At 38.3% G+C, this 19933-nt stretch overlaps 1 protein-coding gene across 2 annotated transcripts in view; it reads right to left on the reverse strand.

The window, feature by feature from the left end:
• Positions 1-19933, reverse strand: part of CCDC146 (coiled-coil domain containing 146) — a 116826-nt gene that overhangs the window by 81510 nt on the left and 15383 nt on the right. For both annotated transcript variants that reach the window (XM_033088668.1, XM_033088669.1), the window contains exon 2: positions 16065-16234. In XM_033088668.1, the coding sequence (XP_032944559.1) occupies positions 16065-16223 (159 nt within the window). In that variant the 5' untranslated portion in view covers positions 16224-16234. The remainder of the gene's footprint in view (positions 1-16064; positions 16235-19933) is intronic.

A 19933-nucleotide genomic window follows, 5' to 3' on the forward strand; every position in this document is an offset into this window, starting at 1 on the left:
TCAGCAAGGAGGCCAGTGTAGGAAAAGCAGACAGCACAGAGTTGGGGTGGCTGAGGAGGAGAGATCAGAGAGAGTTTAGGGAACTGGGGTTAAGTAAGGGTGGGGGTGGGGGCTGCCAGATCATCCGGACCTTGTAAGTCCTGGAGAGGATTTGTGTCTTACTCTGAGCAGGTAAGACACATAGGGTTTTGATCAGAGGAGGTACATGATCTCATCCCGGTTTAAAAGGACCGCTCTTGTTGAATGTTGGAGACAAGATTGAAGCGTAAGTATCAGTTTGATGTTGTTAGCAATAATCTTGAAGAGAGATCATGAAAGCACTACAGAAGTTGGAGGGAAGTGGATCTTTAAGCTGACAACATTTGCTGATCAAAGAGCAGGGCGGATGGTGAAAAGACGAGAGGCATCACCAAAACGACAGGATGTTAGCCTGAGCAACTAGGAAGAAGGGAGCTGCTGTTAACTGAGATGGGGGAGACTACAGGGGAGGCTGATTGGAATGTGGGGGGCGGGGATCAGCAGCTTTGAACATGCTAAGTTCAAATATCTATAAGATATTCAAGTGGATGGCATTTGGACATTCAAGGAAGACATCTAGGGTTCAGAACTACATTTGAAAGTTGCTGGAATATAGATGGTAATGAATCCATGGGAATCCGTGAGATAACCTAGGAAACAGTGTACATGGAGCAAAGACATCCACAGAAAGAGTGGAGATACAGAGGAACAATCACAGCTGTCCCACCCACCCACCCACCCTGTCACTATGTCATCTGAGAGGTCCCAGGGCTGCTTCCCTATGGAGAGGGCAGAGATTTATTCTCGCTGGAACAAATACTTTCTCTAGATTATTTTAGAACCTAGAATTTTTCTTGTTCCTGCCAACAACTATTTTGTTGAGTTACTAGATGTCTTAAAAAACATTATGGTATCCCACAATAGTTTTCTACACATCACTGCTTTAGACTGAGGCAGTCACTCCACAGTGAAGGGAGGAGGCAATGACCTATCGTATCTTCTGGGAGACACCGCCTTGAGAGGCTGGAGTGCTGTCATGCAGGTTACGGAGTGTGAGTGTGCGTGTGTGAGTGTGTGTGTGTGTGTGTGTGTGTGTGAACACAAGCATGTAGCAAAAGAAATATGAACTAGGCTACAGACCAAAAGTGTTCTTTGTTAACAGTGTGATGCCGACATTTGAGGAATCATGTATGGACATTTTAAATCGTTAAGGTACCAGTTTGCTGTGATTATAAACCTTTAGTTAAACAGAGACTGTTTTTACTCCTTTTCTATTTATTTTAGAGATATTAATGATCTTCAACCTTGTTCTATTTATAAATATTTGCCAAAAATTATCCAAATTAGAGGTATCCTAAAACTTCTGTTTCTAATAGCTTTCCAAGTTTTAGCACTGGGCTAGCTATAAATGACTTCTGACTGGCAATGTTCACTAAGTGCTGAGGCCAGCTGCAGGTGGAAATGTGTGTAGTCCTTTTCCTATGGTTGGTTCTCCTTGTGGTGCACACATACACACATGACACATGTACATATATGATACACATGCAAGTGAAAATGCTACTTGTAACACATGCACTGTAACACACAAGGAAAATCGCCCATGGAAATAAAACACATATACAGCTCTTACAGGCAGTCAAAAGTCAAACAACAAAAATCATCATGGTCAATAGCTAGCTTATTTTAAGCAATGCTATATAAAATAGAGTAAGATAAAACAGAACATTTATTTCTTTAAATCCCCTAGAACAGTTCTATGCTGTTAACGCTGCTGTTATTCCTTGAAAGGCTCCTTCTTTCCCGCCTCTCCCCCCATCACACCCCCATGGCATGGCTCCTCCTAATCTGCTCTTTCTACTTCTTGACAGCTTCTCTGTCAGGTCAGCAGCGTGCTGTCCCCAGGACCACATTCAATTCTGCCTCTGCACTGTTTTTCACCTAAAGTCCTAGGGGTGAAGCAAAACTGAGACCATAAGCCGGCTAACTTGTGACCAGCATCTTCCCAGACATCACACGGTCTCTCAAAAAGACCTGAATTATTCCATTAGCCATTTTCAGAAGGAATCTACACGAAACATCTAAAAATATATGCTCTTTTTTGAGAAGAAAAAAAATCACATTTGAAAGTTAACAGCCTTCTTTATCTTAGCCCTTTAAAATAACTGTTACATTTATATTTATTATTTTAATCCAATAAATATTTATCACTTGCCTACTATGTACATAGCATGGTGCTATAGGCTTACTAAAGTATTTTGCATAAGATATTTTCCAAATAATAACTCTCCAAACTTTCAAAATCTGAGTTTAATCTCTAGCATTCGAGATTTTCTCTGAGTAATTACAGATAATACTGTTTAGTATATTTGGGATTACACAGGATCTGAAAATTTTTTGAGCTTCTATCTCTGGAAATTGTTTTTTTTTTTTTTTCACCTTCTACCAGAAGCAAATAATTTGTGCTTATGCTGTGCAAGTTTATATAAGAAGGGTCCACAAAACTAGTTGCTTATATTCATTTCCCATTCAGTAGTAATGCTAGTGTATTTTTTTCAGTTAGTCTAAGTAACCTGTTTTATTTTTTGTTTAGAGGGTTTTGCTTCTACGTACTAATGATGATAAGCCGCTGTCACGTGCTGAGTGCCAGCCGTGTGCCAACCACCTTCTGAGGAGCATATGCAGGGTTATCTCTGCTGAGATTAATGCTGCATAATGTTTCACACTCACGAAAGTCTTCCCTGAAAAAAAACCAAGCAAACCTCTGTTATCTCTGGTTATCATGTGTGGAGCATTATCCATTTTCAGCTTTCCTGGCTTTCTTGGTCTATATGTCATGAAGTGGACTAATTTTCCATGATAAATTACCCACGGTAACTCCAAGGTGAAGCATACACACGCAAATCTCAGTATCACCCCTGCTCTGACTTTCTGTGTAAATCTGTTAAGTGATTCCAATGAAATCTTAGCATAAGGTGAAACATCTCTTTTTGTATCTTATCAAAACAACTACATAATATTCTGTTGTTTGGCTATATTTCAAAAATTAATGTAGTTTCCAAGTGTGTTAATGTCCCTACTTAACCTAGTGGTTAAAATTTATTTTCTTCCTGCCTCTAAGACAGAATTTATTAACAACTCTGACAGAAAAGGCAAACAAGTTTCCCTGCTGTCCAAAACACTATTTTACTTCCATGGTTACATGGCAGAACTCACTGATGAAAACATTTTGCTGAAGTTCAAAGCACTTTGCAAGTTCTTTGGAAGTAGAAGGATTTCTTGTGTAAACAAGTTTTTATCTTCATTTGTTACATAAAACAATTCTTTGAAAATGTGAATGTAATTTACAAATGAATGTTGTTGGTGAAGGTGACTTTTTTATTTCTATCTCATATCAAGTAAAATTTTTGTCTTTAATAAGCCAACAATTAGAAATCTAGAGAAGCTCTGATATCATGGATAGTTATGGAAATTGGACAGGAAGACTGATATTTTTATGATGAATATAATGTTGGTATTTAACATGCTGAACTGCTAGAGTAGGGGTTCTCAAACTGTGTCCTCAGCAACCCTAAAGTTCTGCAGACATATTTCAAGAATATAGAAAAGCCAGGAGAATGTATGATGCACAAAACACTGTTCACCTAGAGTAGTTCTGCTTTTGTTTTATATCTTGGAGCTCCACCTTCAATTTCTGTTAAAGAAAAAGTTTTGTTTTGTTTTCAAAAAACATTTGAAAATCACCACTTCTCCACTGCATATCCCTTTGGAAATTCAGCCAGCAATAATAAAACTGGAATATATGCACAATGGTTCTAATTTGGTATGATATTTCGAATATTAAACATTTAAATATCTGAGAGTTTAAGTGGACTTGATGTGGAAAATACATTCAGAAATGTGGAAGAAATTTCTCCTTTTTGAGTTTGCTTGTAAAATAGTGATTCACTCGTGTGATTATTTTGATGGAGGGCTTTAGTGATTACCATGTACATCATTCCTTTGAAAATGGCATGGCTACACGCACAACAGTGAGCTAACTAACAGTTTGCAAGGAATATCAACAGGAATAGCATACTATCGGTTAGTTAAACAAACAGGATAGAAAATAATAAGTGGTCTAAGGTAAGTACAAGCACAATGTAGGGAGGTTACAGAAACAGGAAGTGGGATGCTTCAAGAAAAAGGGGGGATCTGAGCTGTCCTTGAAAGATGGGTAGAATTTTGAAGCACAGAAATGTGGAGGAGTGCACTCCTGGGCAAGGTACAGGGTGAGCAACGGCATCAGCCGGCTGGAAAATCAGGAGCTACGTAGGAAAACAGCAATACATCTAGTTTAGCTGGAGCGGAGGGTATGCGGCAGGGGACAGTAAGGAAAGGAAGAAAGGAATTGTGGATCAGACTAGAGTGGAGGGATGCAACCGTAAGGCCAAAGAGGTGACATTTAATCCTTCTGGTAGAGCAGGGAAAATCAAACCTAAGTTCCTGCAATCTCCCTTGCCACATATTGAACGCTCAGTTTTGTGCCTGGGCCTGTGAAGTGGTGATGGGCTGTGGTGGGAAGGAAAACTGGAAGGAACAATGCAGATTGTTTTACAATATAATGACATGGTCAAACACATCAAGAAGGTGGATGGAAATACAGAGGGGTGAAAACAGCCTGGGGGCAGGAAAACAAGTTTCTGGAGGAGTTTGAAAGAGGGGACCAAAGTGGCGTGGGAGAGGCACTGCTGTGATGAGGAATTTTAGGAAGTTTTGTGCTGCGGAACTCCCTCCTCTACTCCTGAAGGGCCCCTCAATATACTCGTAGTCACAGTTCTTTCCAAGGCTTTCGAGAAGCTGGTGTGTGTTTCCTTTTAGCTGTGCAGAGATGGGTTTGAAGGTGGGAGAGAAGGGCATCATTTATTCAGTCCCCAAACTACCTATACAGAGCACGGGGGTTCCCAGTGGGGCCTCAGAGGGCCTGGGGCTGTGGTGCTGGTGGTGACAGTAGACGTGAAGGGGAGAGGACAGGGGATCTTCAGCTCCGCACCCACTACATCCAAACCTGTTTTACATGCTGTGCTTCTGTGTAAGTTTTTACTGGAAGAAAGTAATAATAAAAGGAGTTTTAAAAGAAGGTGAAAACCACCATGGTAGGTAGTGAGGGACCCCTGAAGGATCACAGGCTGAGAAGTGTAACCTCCGTGTAAGGTCAGGTGCAGAGAACATCAATGACTTGCTGAAGGTTGCATGGCTGGTACATGCAGAGCAAGAACGAACATGTGTTTTTACTGAACTACTCCCCTACCCCTGACCATCAGAGATTTTCTTTCCAAATCATTAAGATTAAGACATTTTGAGCCTGTCCATTCTTAGACAAAGTCTTTATGGACAGCAAAATTCCTGTCTTCCTAATCCGAGGTTTGATGCCCAGTAATTCTCGTACCCCGTTATTTCAAATCTCTGATGCCACCCAGATATGCTGTTGGTCTCCAGCCAGGTACGTATGGGCTAGGATATGTAAAGAACTTTTGCCTCGGAGGATAATGGACTTAGCATTAAGTTCTAAGCTTGTTGTTGGCATTTCCTTTTTGTTTCCTCTTACACCAACAGACATGCCGATGGAACAAAGGTTAAAATATGATGACTCAAAGTATCAATATACTAGGAGAAAACACAGGAAACAAATTTATCATTTCAGAGTAACAAAGGTCTTGTTAAGTATGACAAAATCCTGAAGCTGTAAAAGAAAATCACATAAAAAAAAAATTTCCACATGGAGAAAAAAAGCAAACTCAAATGAGATCCAACAAACCGAGAGAAAGATTTTTGCAATGCATAGTATACACAAAGGCCTACTTTCTAAATGTATACAGAGCTTCTAGGAATCTATACGAAAAAGCTACACAACAGAAAAATGGGAAAAAAAGCTGTGAATAGAATTCACACACACACAAAAGGAAGTACAAATGGGTCTTTGTATTAACCATGCCTCCATAATAGCGTCTGTAAAGTTGGTGCTTTAATATCTGCCCTACATGCCTATGCCGGATATGCCTTGTTCTAGACGACCTGATAAGGTGTCTGAGTCACCCTGCCATGGCTTCCTGCCTTCCTCATTGCACACCCCATCCCCCAGCCCAGAGGAGTCCTCCTCCTGGGGACACACTTTTCAAGTACAAACCAACCAATCCAGAGTCCACACTCTCAGCCATCTCCCCCCTCGGGCTCTCTCACCCTCAGGCCACTGTACACCTGCCTTTATCATCCCAATGCCAGGTACCAAATAATGGGGGTCATCTCCTAGGCGCCAGAGCCCCCTGAATTATTCCAACTAGCCAATCCTATGCCTGCTGACCTTGCTTCAGCCATTCCTTCCCAAGGAAACCACAAGAAAGGTTCCTGCCCACAGCTCGTCCCTCTCCCTCTGCCTCCCGAGCGACCAGTGCTTCTCCATGCTGTCCACTGTGACTCGGCCTTTCTCTTAGCATCTGTAATAAACTATCATCTCAGTGGCAATCATCTCCTGAGCTGTTGGCCTTCCTATGCCTCATATTTTCTATTAACATACTACATTTTAAAACAGTCTTAAACACATGAAAAGAAGCTCTATTCCACTTGTTTTAAGAAAAATGTAAATTAAGACTATGATGAGATACATTTTTTCCCCTACTAGAGTGACGAGGATCAAAAACTTTGATAGCACACAGTGCTGGTATGAGTAAAGAAATATTCGTTTATTGTTGGTGGGAATATAAATTATTATAACATCAATGGAGAACACCTTAGGAGTAAAAACAAAATTTCAAAATGCACAAACTCACAATACAGCAATTCCACTTCTGGGTATATATTAAAGAGAATTGAAAGTAGGATCTCAAAGATATATATGTGTACACCATGTTCACAGCAGCATTATTAATAATAGCTTAGAGGTGAAAGTAACCCAAGTGTCCACTGACAGATGAATGTATAAAAAAAATGTGGTATATACATCTGATGGATTATTATTCCTCCTTAAAAAGGAAGGAAGTCCTACCAGATGCTACAACATGTAGGAAACTTGAAGATGTTTTGCTAAGCAACCCAGTCACAAAAAAGACAAATACTGTAAGATACCACTTATATGATGTATCTAGAGCAGTTAAATTCAAAAAACAGAAAGTAGAACGATGGTTGCCAGAGTCTGAGAGGAGGGGGAAGTAGGGAGCTGCTGTTTAATGGGGATAGAGTTTCAGTTTTGCAAGATGAGAGGTTCTGGATATTGGATGCACAACAATGTAAACATACTTAACAACACTGAACTGTACACTTAAAAATAAGGTATATTTTACGTATGATATGTATATTTTTCCACAATTAAAATCTTTTAAAAGTGAGCAAACCCATTGATCCAGCAATCACACTATTAGAAATTTGTCCTTTTATGATTATTCCAGTGTGAAATGATGCATACAAAAGGTTATTAATTCTCTCATTGTCAGAATAGCAAAAGATTGGAAATGACGAACATGTTTTATAACAGGGAATCGGTTAAAGTATGCTTCATGCATTGAAATATAATACGATGTACAAACATTACAATATAATAATTATATATCTATGTGAAAAAAACCAAGTGTGTATATTATAATACTGCTTGCTTATTTGCGCATAGACTTCTGTAAGGCTATAGAAGAGACTTAATAACGGTCTCCTGGGCAGGAGGGCTGTGGATTGTGGGATGGGTTGGGAGGCTGACTTACTTTCTACAGTATACTATTCTGTACCTTTTGAATTTTTGTACTATGCCATATTTTATGTATTAAAAAATAGTTCAAAAGAAAAAAAACTAAGCTCATGGCTGAAAGAAACTTTATTACCTGGCTCTCTGATACTTTGTTCTTTAACTTCCTAGAATGTCTTGTATCTCATTACTTGATTACTGAGACCTTGATCTTGCTTGCCTAATGAAAATTATAACGATTGCCCCATTTTAGCCAAATTTGCAAGTATTCACTACTGCTGACTCATTTACTGATGTTACCTTCATAGCCAAATTCCCAATCCTATTCCCCTCTGCTTTATTCCCCAAAGAATCTACCCAATAGACAAAAGTACTCTTTCCCTGTCCACCTATATAAAATAGATTTTAATTGAAAAAGGCACTATTTATTTTGATCCTTAAGCTTCCATCTTTAGTTCCTAATATACTCAAATACAGTTATGTGCCATATAAGGATGTTTTGGTCAGCAACGGACCGCATATACGATGGTGGTCCCATAAGATCATAGTGGAACTGAAAAATTCCTATTGCCTAGTGACTTCGTAACCATTGTAATGTAGTACAACACATTACTGTTTCGTGACTGTCTCAGTCTATTCATAGTAATGTTAACACTAGAAATACCTGGGGGACTCACCTGGGCCCCAGTGAGCTTCCCACAGACATCTTCCCTTTCTAAACCACTGTTACAACTGGACTGACTCTGGTGGTTTATTATGATTGCAAGACACCTTTCAGCAATAACCATTAGGAAACTTTGAAGAAAAAAAAGTGTATTACTTACAGCCCCTGGAGCATATACGGTATTCCAGGGGGCACAGGGTGAGGTCATGGTAGAGAGAGAAAGAGTGCATATAAGCCTGGGAGTCTGCTTTTATTGGGGTCCAAGTTGGGGGCCTAGGGTTTCTTTTGTGGGCTCACTTTTTCTTGGTGAATTTAAAACAGAAGGACAGGAATTTAAAGTGGGGGAAGAGAAAAAAGGAGCCTAAATGGTCAGTTATTGAAATCAACCAAGATCTCTAAAACAAAGGACCCTCAGCAGGGTGTGTGGCTCTTTGTCAGGAGTGTAGCTGCGATGTGTTTATTTGAGATAGCCTTTGCTGAAGGGCAGGCCTCAGCAATTCAAGCCAGACACTTGCATTACAAAAATAAAAGCCAATTGTCCGGGGTTTACACTACAATTGCCCACATGTTTGTAGTGATGCTAGTGTAAACAAACCTACTGAGTCCTACAAAAGAAGAGCACCTACAATTAGAGTAGGAGGCCATACCATGTAGGCTTGTGTAAGCACACTCTGTGATGTAAGCATACTCTATGATGTTCACATCGAGGAAAACGCCTAATCACGCTTTGCTCAGAACGTATCCCGATGCTAATGGCCCCTGACTGTAGTTCTGGGATTACGAAAGATACTACATTTCACAAGATGCGCGCAGTCTACTGAGAACCATAAGCTTTCAAAAGTCAATTTACTCTCTCTCAAGGACTTTCGCAAAAGAGAAAACAATAGCATTAATTATTTCTCCTAATCCTTATTTTAAAAAACAACATCTGTTCACAGTGACTATGAAAAAAACCAGCATCCGATTTAGATGATGATTTTTAATATTTAATCAACATGGTACAACAGTAGCTAAAGAGGCAATGAAAATAGAGGTAATTAAAACTTTGTTAAATATATAACTACAAATAAACACTCAGGAGTGAACACAAACACGAAGTAGGTAGGTCCTCATTACGTCAGCAATGAGGGAACTCAAAGAAAATTAACCACAAAGGTAAAGGGACAGATGAGCTGCTGAGGGTAAACTACTTTGAAAAGTGGAACATGGCTTGTATTCTTGTGATTCTACTACACATCTTTAAACTTTGTAAATAGATATGAACCATGTCAATACCCCAAGTGCTTAAGTGCATTACAGGCATGTCCCAAGGTTTCCTTCCATTCTGGAAAGATTTTTAAATCTATATCTTACTGTCAGGGGAAAAAAAAATTAATGAGAAAAATGGAATCTATCTGTATCGTTTAACAAATTATCAGTCTGTTTAAAGTTTCTTGACAGCCAAACAAAATTCTTGCAAGGCTGCCTGGATGTGTGAAGGAAAAGTGAAAACATGCCAACAATAGCAAGACTTGTAGAAAGATTTTAAAAAGAAATTTAGTAGTTATTTTTAGATGCATATCCTCTAAGTACAGCCATTAGTGAGGTGTGAGAACAAAGATAAGGACAGGGAGACTAAGGGAGAAATATTTAAGTACAGAGTTAAATATCATTTTTTTCCTTTAATATACAGTTTACTTAAAAAGTCAATTTGTAAAATCCTAAAATAGCAGTGTTTAGATGTGTGAACGTCAAGTGAAGAAGGTCAGGTGCAACATGTACTAAGATAGGAGACAGGAGACTGGGTTCCATGACTGGCTCTGCATCTGCCCAGCTGTGCAAGCCAGGGCAAGGCTTCATCTCTCAGAGCCTTAAAGATGGAAATGATGCTAGCTCACATTTCTATGCCTTATGGAATCATTGTGAAAATTAAATTACATAATTGAAACCACATTGACTGTAAGCTTTTGGGGGTAGGGATCTTATATTTTCATCTTTGTTACCAGTTAATTTATTACTTAATTCATGTATGAAAGAAATAGAACACTTTTTCACTCTTTGAAAAATATTTTAAATTTCATTACGGATTATCTCAAGAAATTCATCAGTAACTCTACGGAAGGTCCAACTAGAAAATACAGGAAGTTTTAGCAGCATCAGAAAATCATGATTTTCAGTAAATAATCTAAAATTCTTATTAAAAATTCCAAAATGTATTTAACCTGCTACCAGCCTTAAAAGAACAAAATGTATAAAAAATTTAAAAAGTATCTTTTGAACATGTGAACATCCCAGTAAAAGAGACAATTTTAACAATAGGAAATTAGTAAAGGATGGCAACATCTTTTTATAAATATGAAGTGGTAGACTGTGCTGTTAAATATACATCAGAAACAGTCTGCAATCCTTTCAGAAAGCAATCCGAATACTATCAAGAAGCTGCTATGTCTGTATCTCTACCCAGGGATTTCCCTGGTAAACTCAAGATCCACACAGTGGACATTCCCCTCTAACCAGTTGCTTCTTCTGACTTTCCTGTCACATCTAGTACCATAATCCAGCCACTTTCTGAAATCAGAAATCCAACCATCAATTTAGACTCTTTCCTCTCCCTCCTGTCACCCCATCACCCATTCATTCAGACACTAAGTCCAGTATCTTATACTTCCTGAATATCTCTCGTATGCGTATTCTATCCCTTTTTCCATTGTCACAGCCTTGGTTCAGTCTCTTTTTGTATCTTATCTCAATCATTGAAATGGCATTCTAATTGCTGATATGGCAGGAATGGAAAAGAGACAAATTTAATAGATGTTTAGGAGAGAACCACCTGACAGAATATAGGTGGAGAATCAGGTTCGGGAGAATAATGAATTTAGTTCTGAGCATGTTTAGTTTGAAATAACTTGGGGTCATCCAGGTGAAAATATTCCAAGTATGCGCATGTGTGGGTGTGGGCAAAGCTTAAGGATAAAAAGTAGGTTCATAGTGGATGCCATGGATATGAACAAAATATCTCCTCTCATGTCCTTTAGCCTCCAAAAAGCTTTTTCCAGATCATCTCATCCCACAGTGAAAAGATTAATTCAAGAGATATTTAAACTCTCAACTGACAAAAAGAACACAGGAGGAGGAGAATTAGATTCAGAGAATGATGAATTCAGTTCTAAGCATGTTGGTTATAACCATATGTACAAATCCACTGAGCTGCATACTGAATACTTGTGAGCTTTACTGTATATACATTAAACCACAAGAAAAAATTTTAAATAAAAATTAAATAGAGGAAGACCAATTTCCATGGGACAAGAAAAATCTGTGGAGTGCCAGGCCTCATAGTTAGGCAGCAATGGCAGAGCTGGGGAGCATTAACTCACACAGTCCACTGACGGGAATTGTGTGGCTTAGTTCCCAAGAATCACTTTGAACATTCATCCCAAAGTGTAAGTTACCACAGTGTAGTTCCTGCCCTGTTAGGTCTTACTGCTTAATGTGATTATTGTGTCAGTGGGGAATCCTAAATTTTCTATCAGAAATATTTTGCGATCAGAAGATATTCAATAAATATCTGCTAATGACCTTAGTGCTAAGTGACAGGTACAACCTACAAATGCTCTAAGAGTTGAGAAGTTGAGGAAACCACTGTGAGCTGGCTGCTCAGGCAAAGTTTCTCAAAGAAAAATTGAGCCAGACTCTAAAAAGTTAGAAACAGATACAGGGTTTGCAAAGTGTGGCTTATACAAATATTTTCCTTGACTTTTTAAATGGCACAGTCTTTCAAGAGGCAATGTGATTAGGAAACCTGTGGATATCCATGACCTTGCATTATGCTTTATGACTATATGCTAGTTTCCTAAGTAACTAATATGTGAGAACTGGTAAGGGAGCAACATATGCAGAAGATCAGGGGTTGAAGCGAATTATTAGATTGCAAAAATAGTTTTGGCAAAAATTGCAGAGTGCCATGAATGCAATATTGAACATATTCTGCAGGCAATATTACATTAGAGCATGACATTTATGTTTTGCAACTCATTAGTACTGGGCCAATTGTGAGACTAGCATTAATAACAATAAATGCTGAAAGCAGCTTCTGGTTCATTCAATGTGATGCCAAACATGTGGACCTATTCAAGTAGATTTTTAAAGCTTTCTTTCGGTTGCCATCTGAACCCTTGCTATTCTACAAATCAGCTTCTGTTTATACAACCGGAGGGGGATAGCTTCTATAAAGTAGGTTAAATTTTTTTGTAAGATCAAAAATCTTAGAGGAATGTTAAAATAATTTAAACAATAAAAGGAGGGGTCAAGATGGTGGAGTAGAGAGATGCTGTGCTGGGCTCCTCCTATGACCATAGTAAAAGTAAAACTAAATTATAGAATAATCAATGGAGAATCATTTGAAATCTAGCTAAATAGAAATCTTATAACTAAGGATATAAAGAGGGAGCCATGTCGAGGCTGGAAGGGGGAGTAGAGACACAAAATGGGTCAGCTCCACACCTGTGTGTCACAGTTGAGAATCAGGAGGGATGGCTTGGCTGTGGCGGTCCCCCCAGGAGGAGCGAGGGACTCCAGATGGACATTGGGCTCTCCAGCCTGGAGTACCAGTTGTGGGAAGAGGAGCTTCCACAACATCTGGCTGTGAATAACAGTGGGGATTCTGACCATCTGGGTGAGACAGAAGGATGCTGGAAACCCAGGGGCCCTCTTAAAGAACCCATGCACAGACTCACTTGCCTACAGGTACTCACCCTGGACAATTTGGCAGGCACCAGAGACATACAGGGAGAGACTGAGTTGTGTGGCCTCAGGGAGAGGACTGGAAGAACAATTACCACTTTCCCTGTGTCGAATCCTCCTCCTGTGTAGCCAGCAGGCAGGTACCATCTTTCCTGTGTTGAGTCCTTCCCCGTCATGGCCAAATCTGAATCTGCATTAACATGGTGAACACCGCTCGCCCTACCCTGGTGATTCCCTGAGATCCTGCCTCACCTAACTCGCATACCACATGAAGCTCTAGCAGCGGCTGAGCCATATGCTCAGCCATAGGTGACAGCAGGCCTCAAGGTGCCCTGGACATTTTGCAGAGCTACCTCAGGCCCAGTGGCAGCTGCCTTTGGTTCACAGCATGGCCTCTCCCACATGCCTACAGTTCCAGCACAGGCAGTGACCAATCACGGATCACTTTGTAGCTCCTACCAAGTAGTCCTGGGCCAGTTACAGGCAATGGCTGACCTGACCTGCACAAGAGCCCATCCCAAGAGGCCCCAGAACCAATATACCCAGAGGCTGGCTTCAGACTACAACAGAGCATCACCCAACAAAACAAAAGATCAATGAAACCAAGAGCTGGTTCTTTGAAAAGATAATCAAAAATGGTAAACATTTAACCAGACTCATTAAGAAAAAAAAAAGAGGACCCAAATAAATAAAATCAGAAATAAAAGAAAAGTGACAACTGACACCACAGAAATACAAAGGATTATGAGAAAAAATTATGAATAATTATATGCCAAAAAACTGGACAATCTGGAAGAAATTGCTGAATTACTAAAAACATACAATCTTCTAAGACTGAATCAAGAACAAAGAGAAAATCTGTATTCACCAATTACTACCAACAAAATCAAATCAGTAATAAAAGAACTCCCAAAACACAAAAGTCCTGGACTGCATGGCTTCGTAGGTGAATTTTACCAAACATTCAAAGAATAATTAACACCTATTCTTCTCAAACTATTTGAAAAAATTCAAGAGGAGGGAAAGCTACTAAGCTCATTTTATGAGGCCACCATTACCTTGATTCTGAAACCAGACAAAGACATTACAAAAAAAGAAAATTATAGGCCGATATCTCCGATAAACAAACATGCAAAATTCTCAACAAAATATTAGCAAATGAAATTCAGCAATACATTAAAAAGATCATACCCCTTGATCAAGTGGGATTTATTCCTGGGATGCAAGTTTGGTTCAATATATGCAAATCAACTGATGTGATACACCACATAAACAAAATTCAGGATAAAAATCATATAATTATATCAATAGATGCAGAAAAAGCATTTGACAAAATCCAGCATCTATTTATGGTGAAAACTCTCAGCAAAGTGGGAATAGAGGGAACATACTTCAACATAATAAAGGCCCTGTATGACAAACTCACAGCTAACATCATACTCAATGGGGAAAAGCTAAACGCAGTCTCCTGAAGATCAGGAACAAGACAAGGATGCCCACTTTCTCCACTTCTATTCAACATAGTACTGGAAGTCCTAGCCACAGAAATCAGACAAGAAAAAGAAATAAAAGACATCCAAATTGGAAAGAAAGAACTAAAAATGTCATTATTGCAAATGACATTATACTATATATAGAGAACCCTAAAGATTCCACCAAAAAAACTGTTAGAACTGATAAATGAATTCAGTAAAGCAGCAGATACAAAATTAATATTAAGAAATCAGGGGGGAGGGGCGGCCAGTTAGCTCAGTTGGTTAGAACGCAGTGCTCCTAAAAACAAAGTTGCCGGTTTGATCCCCACATGGGCCACTGTGAGCTGCGCCCTCCACAACTAGATTGAAACAACTACTTGACTTGGAGCTGATGGGTCCTGGAAAAACACATTTAAATAAATAAAAGTTTAAAAAAATGAAAAAGAAATTGGTTGCATTTTTATACACCAATAACAAACTGTCAGAAAGGTGAAAATTTTAGGATGAATAGGATACATAGTCTCAGAATATCACCCCATAGGTGCTTATTAATTTCAAACAGAAAAGTAATAACTTTACAGAGGAGAAACCTAGAAGTTATCGCCTTAACCAAGTGATCAAAGTTGACTCCATCAGTAATGGGACAAGTCGACATTATGTGTGTGTGTGTGTGTGTGTGTGAAGCTTAACAGTAGTTGTGTCAATTGTTTAAAATATTTACACCAACAAAATATTTGTGGGGGGGATTTGGTTTTGCTTTTTGGTTTTGAATAAACTCCATTTTTGCTTTGAGACTTTTTTAGCTTATTTTTATTACGACTGTTCATTAAATGTTTTATTCAGTGATATTCACATAAAGTTAACAATCCAGAATTCAAATGTCCTCTAAACCATATTCTAAAATATAGTTCTCAAGCATGATATGGTAATAGTTGCATGTGTGGTCAGTTAATATATTTTTTTAAATCCTCATTTTTGGGTATTTCCTAAATGGTCGTCCTTTAAAAGAACATCAGAAAATGAGAATGTATATCATATTCCCCTCCGTGCTTTTCTGCTGATAGGAAACAGGTTTCAGTGCTCTACATTTAGTTAGGTAAATGTATACTCGTATTCTGTTTACCATTATATGACAAGATCTTTGATCTTCATTTTATGGAAGTAAATGCAGTATATTCAGCAATGAACTAAATCTCTTTTATTTCATTTACCAACTTATCGAGTGTGCTAAACTGACTGCATATATGCAAATACTTATTATGCTATAAAAGTATCAGAACTATTGCATTAGTACAGGATTACATGATAAGCTCTTGGAAGAGAAGGTAGAAACTATTTTATTGTAAAGTGCTTCAAACTGCACATATTGCCTACAGGTTATATGTAATGAATTATTTTGATAATGATATTAACTTCATCTGAATTTTTAAGTAGATAATGATTCAGGTCTTACTATAGTACTATATAAAGAGAAATATACCTCATTCAGACAAATGAAAGCTGGAGTTGTAGATAAATCAATGAACCGCTCATCTTGGATGTTGATTGTGGGTGCTACGGCATAAATGGGGTCTTTTTGATCCTTTTCACCTTTCTCCTCCTCCTCTTCTTTTTCTGTGTCTGTGGTGCTGTCTTCCATTTTTCACAATTCTAAAATAAAATCATTCCATATTTAGCTATTTCGGGATGTCTTCATTTATAAAGTCAAATTAATGGCGAATTATAAAAGTAAGCAAAACTCAACTGATGGAAGCTATTCTCCAGTGAAACCATAGGTCAGGACACGTAGCTATAATCACATTATTCTAAACGCCTGCTTTGTTATAAAGATACTCTCCGTTGTTACACGCAAATCAATATTCAAAAAGTAGGCTATTGCTGCATTAATTGGAAATTACACATATATTACTAGAATGTGAGCTCCATAAGCGGGGAAACCTAATTTTGTTTACTGATCATTGTAGTAGGCACTCAATTACCATTCGCTGATTGGGTAAATAAATATAACCTACATCTTTAAAATACAACACAAAGTTAATTCAAGTTATTTTTGGTAAATAAAACCCAACGCCCTGTGGTGCCCCAAGCTGCCTGAGGCAGGCACCTGCGCACCAGGCCACCAAGGTGCCGCTCCGCACGCCTCTGCCCCACGCTGGTGTGCACTGCCACGTGGCCAAGCTCCGCGGCTCACAGGTGAGCTCCGTTGTCCCACTTCACTTACAAAGCACAAGCTCAGAAATAAAATAATCAAAAATTTCAAGATGGTAACACCAGAGCATACAACTAAATGCAGGACCCTTCTGAGAGCAGGTCCTTATGTGACTGTACAAGTCACGCACCTATGAAAACAGTCCTGTGTAGTGGCCATTGATTTACTCACATATTCAAGTGGACCCAGAGAAGTTTCCAAAAGGACCCCTGTCGTGGCCTGCAAGGTCTCTTTTGGCCCACTTTGGTGGCACTGGGATGACTGCCCTTCCTTGGCACAAGAGAATGTCAATTTAATCATCAGCTCTTTTGATCGCTGAAATATCTGAATCTACACACAACAGCAGAGTATACCTGTCTTGCCAAAGAAGATAACTCCAACTGTCATAATTTTAAGGTCTAGATTTTCATTTGAACATGTATTATCTCTTATGTCTACCTTATCCTATTAGCTGCTCTTTGATTGTAGGAATCCCCAGATTTTTTAAATATAGAAAGCATGTTCTATAATCTGAATCTAGAAATCATATAGGCTCTGGTTCCTGAATTTATTAGTCAAGTGGCCACAGGCATGTCATTTATTCAGTAAGTCTCTTTCTTCCTCTCTAAATTGGAGTAACAGTAACTATTTTTTCTGCTTCTTAAAGAATATATGCAGATTAAATGTGATAATGCCTCTGGAGAAGTGGTTTCCACTCTGCTATCTTTAAATTTCTGCCGCTATCTCTAAATTTCTGCCACAGCTATAAACTACATGCACACTTGTTTTCTCCCTCCTGCTACAAAAATACTTCATAGGTGGTAGCGTGTACTTCTATAAGGAGGCACTGAATGTCAGGTTGTCTTTATGTTATATAAATAGACATTGATGTCGTTTGGACTTTCCCTCCTTTAACACAAATATATTCTTTTCAATGACATAAAGTAGTTTTTAAAAAGAACCTATTATTAAGGCATCACACAACACTTTAGTCACAGTTTATGGCTTAAATCTTCAGTGAGAGGAAATGATTTTGTTATATATATCTAGATTCATTGTGTTTGATAAGCTAAGATTTGTATGTTCAATCATTTCATGGATGTCAAACGTTAATGACTATCCCAGAAAAATATTTCCTTCAGAACGTTAGACCATACCTGTTAGTTTTAGCTTTTTCTTTAAGAAATATTTCAAATATAAACAAAAGTCGAATAGTATAATGAATCCTCAAGTACTCATCAACCAGCTTCAACAAATATCAATTCACAAGCAATTTTGTTTTATCTAAACCATTCCACATCTCCTCTTCACTCTCTTTATCATTTTGAAGCAAAACCTAGGTACATAGACATATGAATACATCCTGAAGAACTCCAAAATAATGTGTAGAGACAGTCCTCATTCTATTTCACTGCATAGCACTGTTGCATAGAAACACCACAAGTCATTCAAACAACCCCCAATTTATAAACATATGGAATGTTTCCAGTTTTCTGCTTTTCTACTTTTGCAAAGTATACTACACGTATTTATTTAAAAATTTTTTGAATAAGGTTCCTGTAATCTTTATAATAAAGATGGCATTAACTTTGAAAACTTGAGTTCAGGCAATTTTCTCAAAGAACTGTACCTTTAAATATGGTACAATTTACACAGACAACAAAAGACAGTTATTATGCTGAATTTGTACAAATTCATCAGCCTGCTGAAGCTTTCAATTTCTATTATCTTAAAAACAGTCTAAATATTTTAAAGCAGGTAAAACATTTTACACAGGGAAGCAACTAAAAGACACTAATGACAGAGTTCTGGTAGACATCAGACAAACTCTAACCCTTAGGAAAAAAAGGAGAGTGAATAGGAAAGTAAGGAAACACAATAGAGACAAATACAAAAGTGTCATGTGAATTAAAACCTAAAAGACTAATTAATCTAATTAAATAATAGGTTGGAAATGGCTTAAGTAGATACCCAAGTTTAACAGATAAAACAAATATTCAAGTATTCATTAATATAGGATTGCAAAGTCCATTGTATTAATATTACCATGCTGCAGGCAATATGATTGACGGCTATAAATAAAACAATGGAATAAAATATATGCTCAGTCTACAGGATATAAACAAAAGAATATTTATGAAACATCTTAAATTAGTGGTATAAGAAGAATTACATAGTTATCAAGTATAGTAATTCTACAGATTATCTCGCCATAATACCTAAATCAATTAAACAGGTATTAATTGAATTTTATGAAGACCAAGAGTTTACAAGGATGTAAACGATTTACAATCTAAAGAGGAAGCAAGGCAGGGAAATAACTAGCTCTACATCAGACAAGTTTATATAAAATAAGCCTAAATAAAAAGCAATGTTCTTAGTAAGATAGACAAGGCTTACAAAGCAGTTTGTAGCCTGGAATTCAGATTTTAATCTGTAAATACTGGGAGCGATTACATGTTTGCAGAGGACTTATTTGAGTGTGTAAAGATGTTGGTGACCATGAGAAGAAAGTTGTGGAAAGAGTGTGAGGCAAGGAGACAATCAGAGGCTGGGCGCCAGCCACTGTGCTATGGATAGAAAATAGATTTAGTGGTGAGCAAAACCAGACAAGGTCCCTGACCTCTGGAGGACTCACAGACTGCCGGTGAGACAGAAATTAATCAACGAATCATAAAGGTAAATGTGAACACACACGTATGTGTAACTGAGCAGGTGAGATGAAAGCCTGAGCTGCAGAACCAGAGTTGCCGTGCACTACACACTTGGGCAGGCACCACTCACACAGCAAGTTCTGCAGGGAAGCAGCCCCGACTGCAAGATTAGCTGATGAGGGCCTGAGCCCAGGTAGTCCCACGCACGCTGCAGGCGTCCAAAGGAGAGAGGACATGGTTTTGTGAGGCTGTCTAGAATGAATAGGACATGCACGGAGCTTTGACGTGGAAAAGCAAAAGGCCAGGGAAGGAGAAAGGAAGGTAAACAAAGCTTTTGTCCTATTACAGAAAAACACTGAACTCCTCTATTATTCACACTTCATCTCAGGGTTAAAAGATAAAGCCTATAAAATAGGAAGCTTCACAAAGAAATATTAAGCAATAAACATTGCAGGGTCTGCCTTGTTTTGTAAGACACACCACTGCTTCCTCTTTGCTAAAAGCTAA

Source organism: Rhinolophus ferrumequinum, chromosome 20 (assembly GCF_004115265.2).
Source record: "Rhinolophus ferrumequinum isolate MPI-CBG mRhiFer1 chromosome 20, mRhiFer1_v1.p, whole genome shotgun sequence".
Classification (NCBI taxonomy): domain Eukaryota; kingdom Metazoa; phylum Chordata; class Mammalia; order Chiroptera; family Rhinolophidae; genus Rhinolophus; species Rhinolophus ferrumequinum.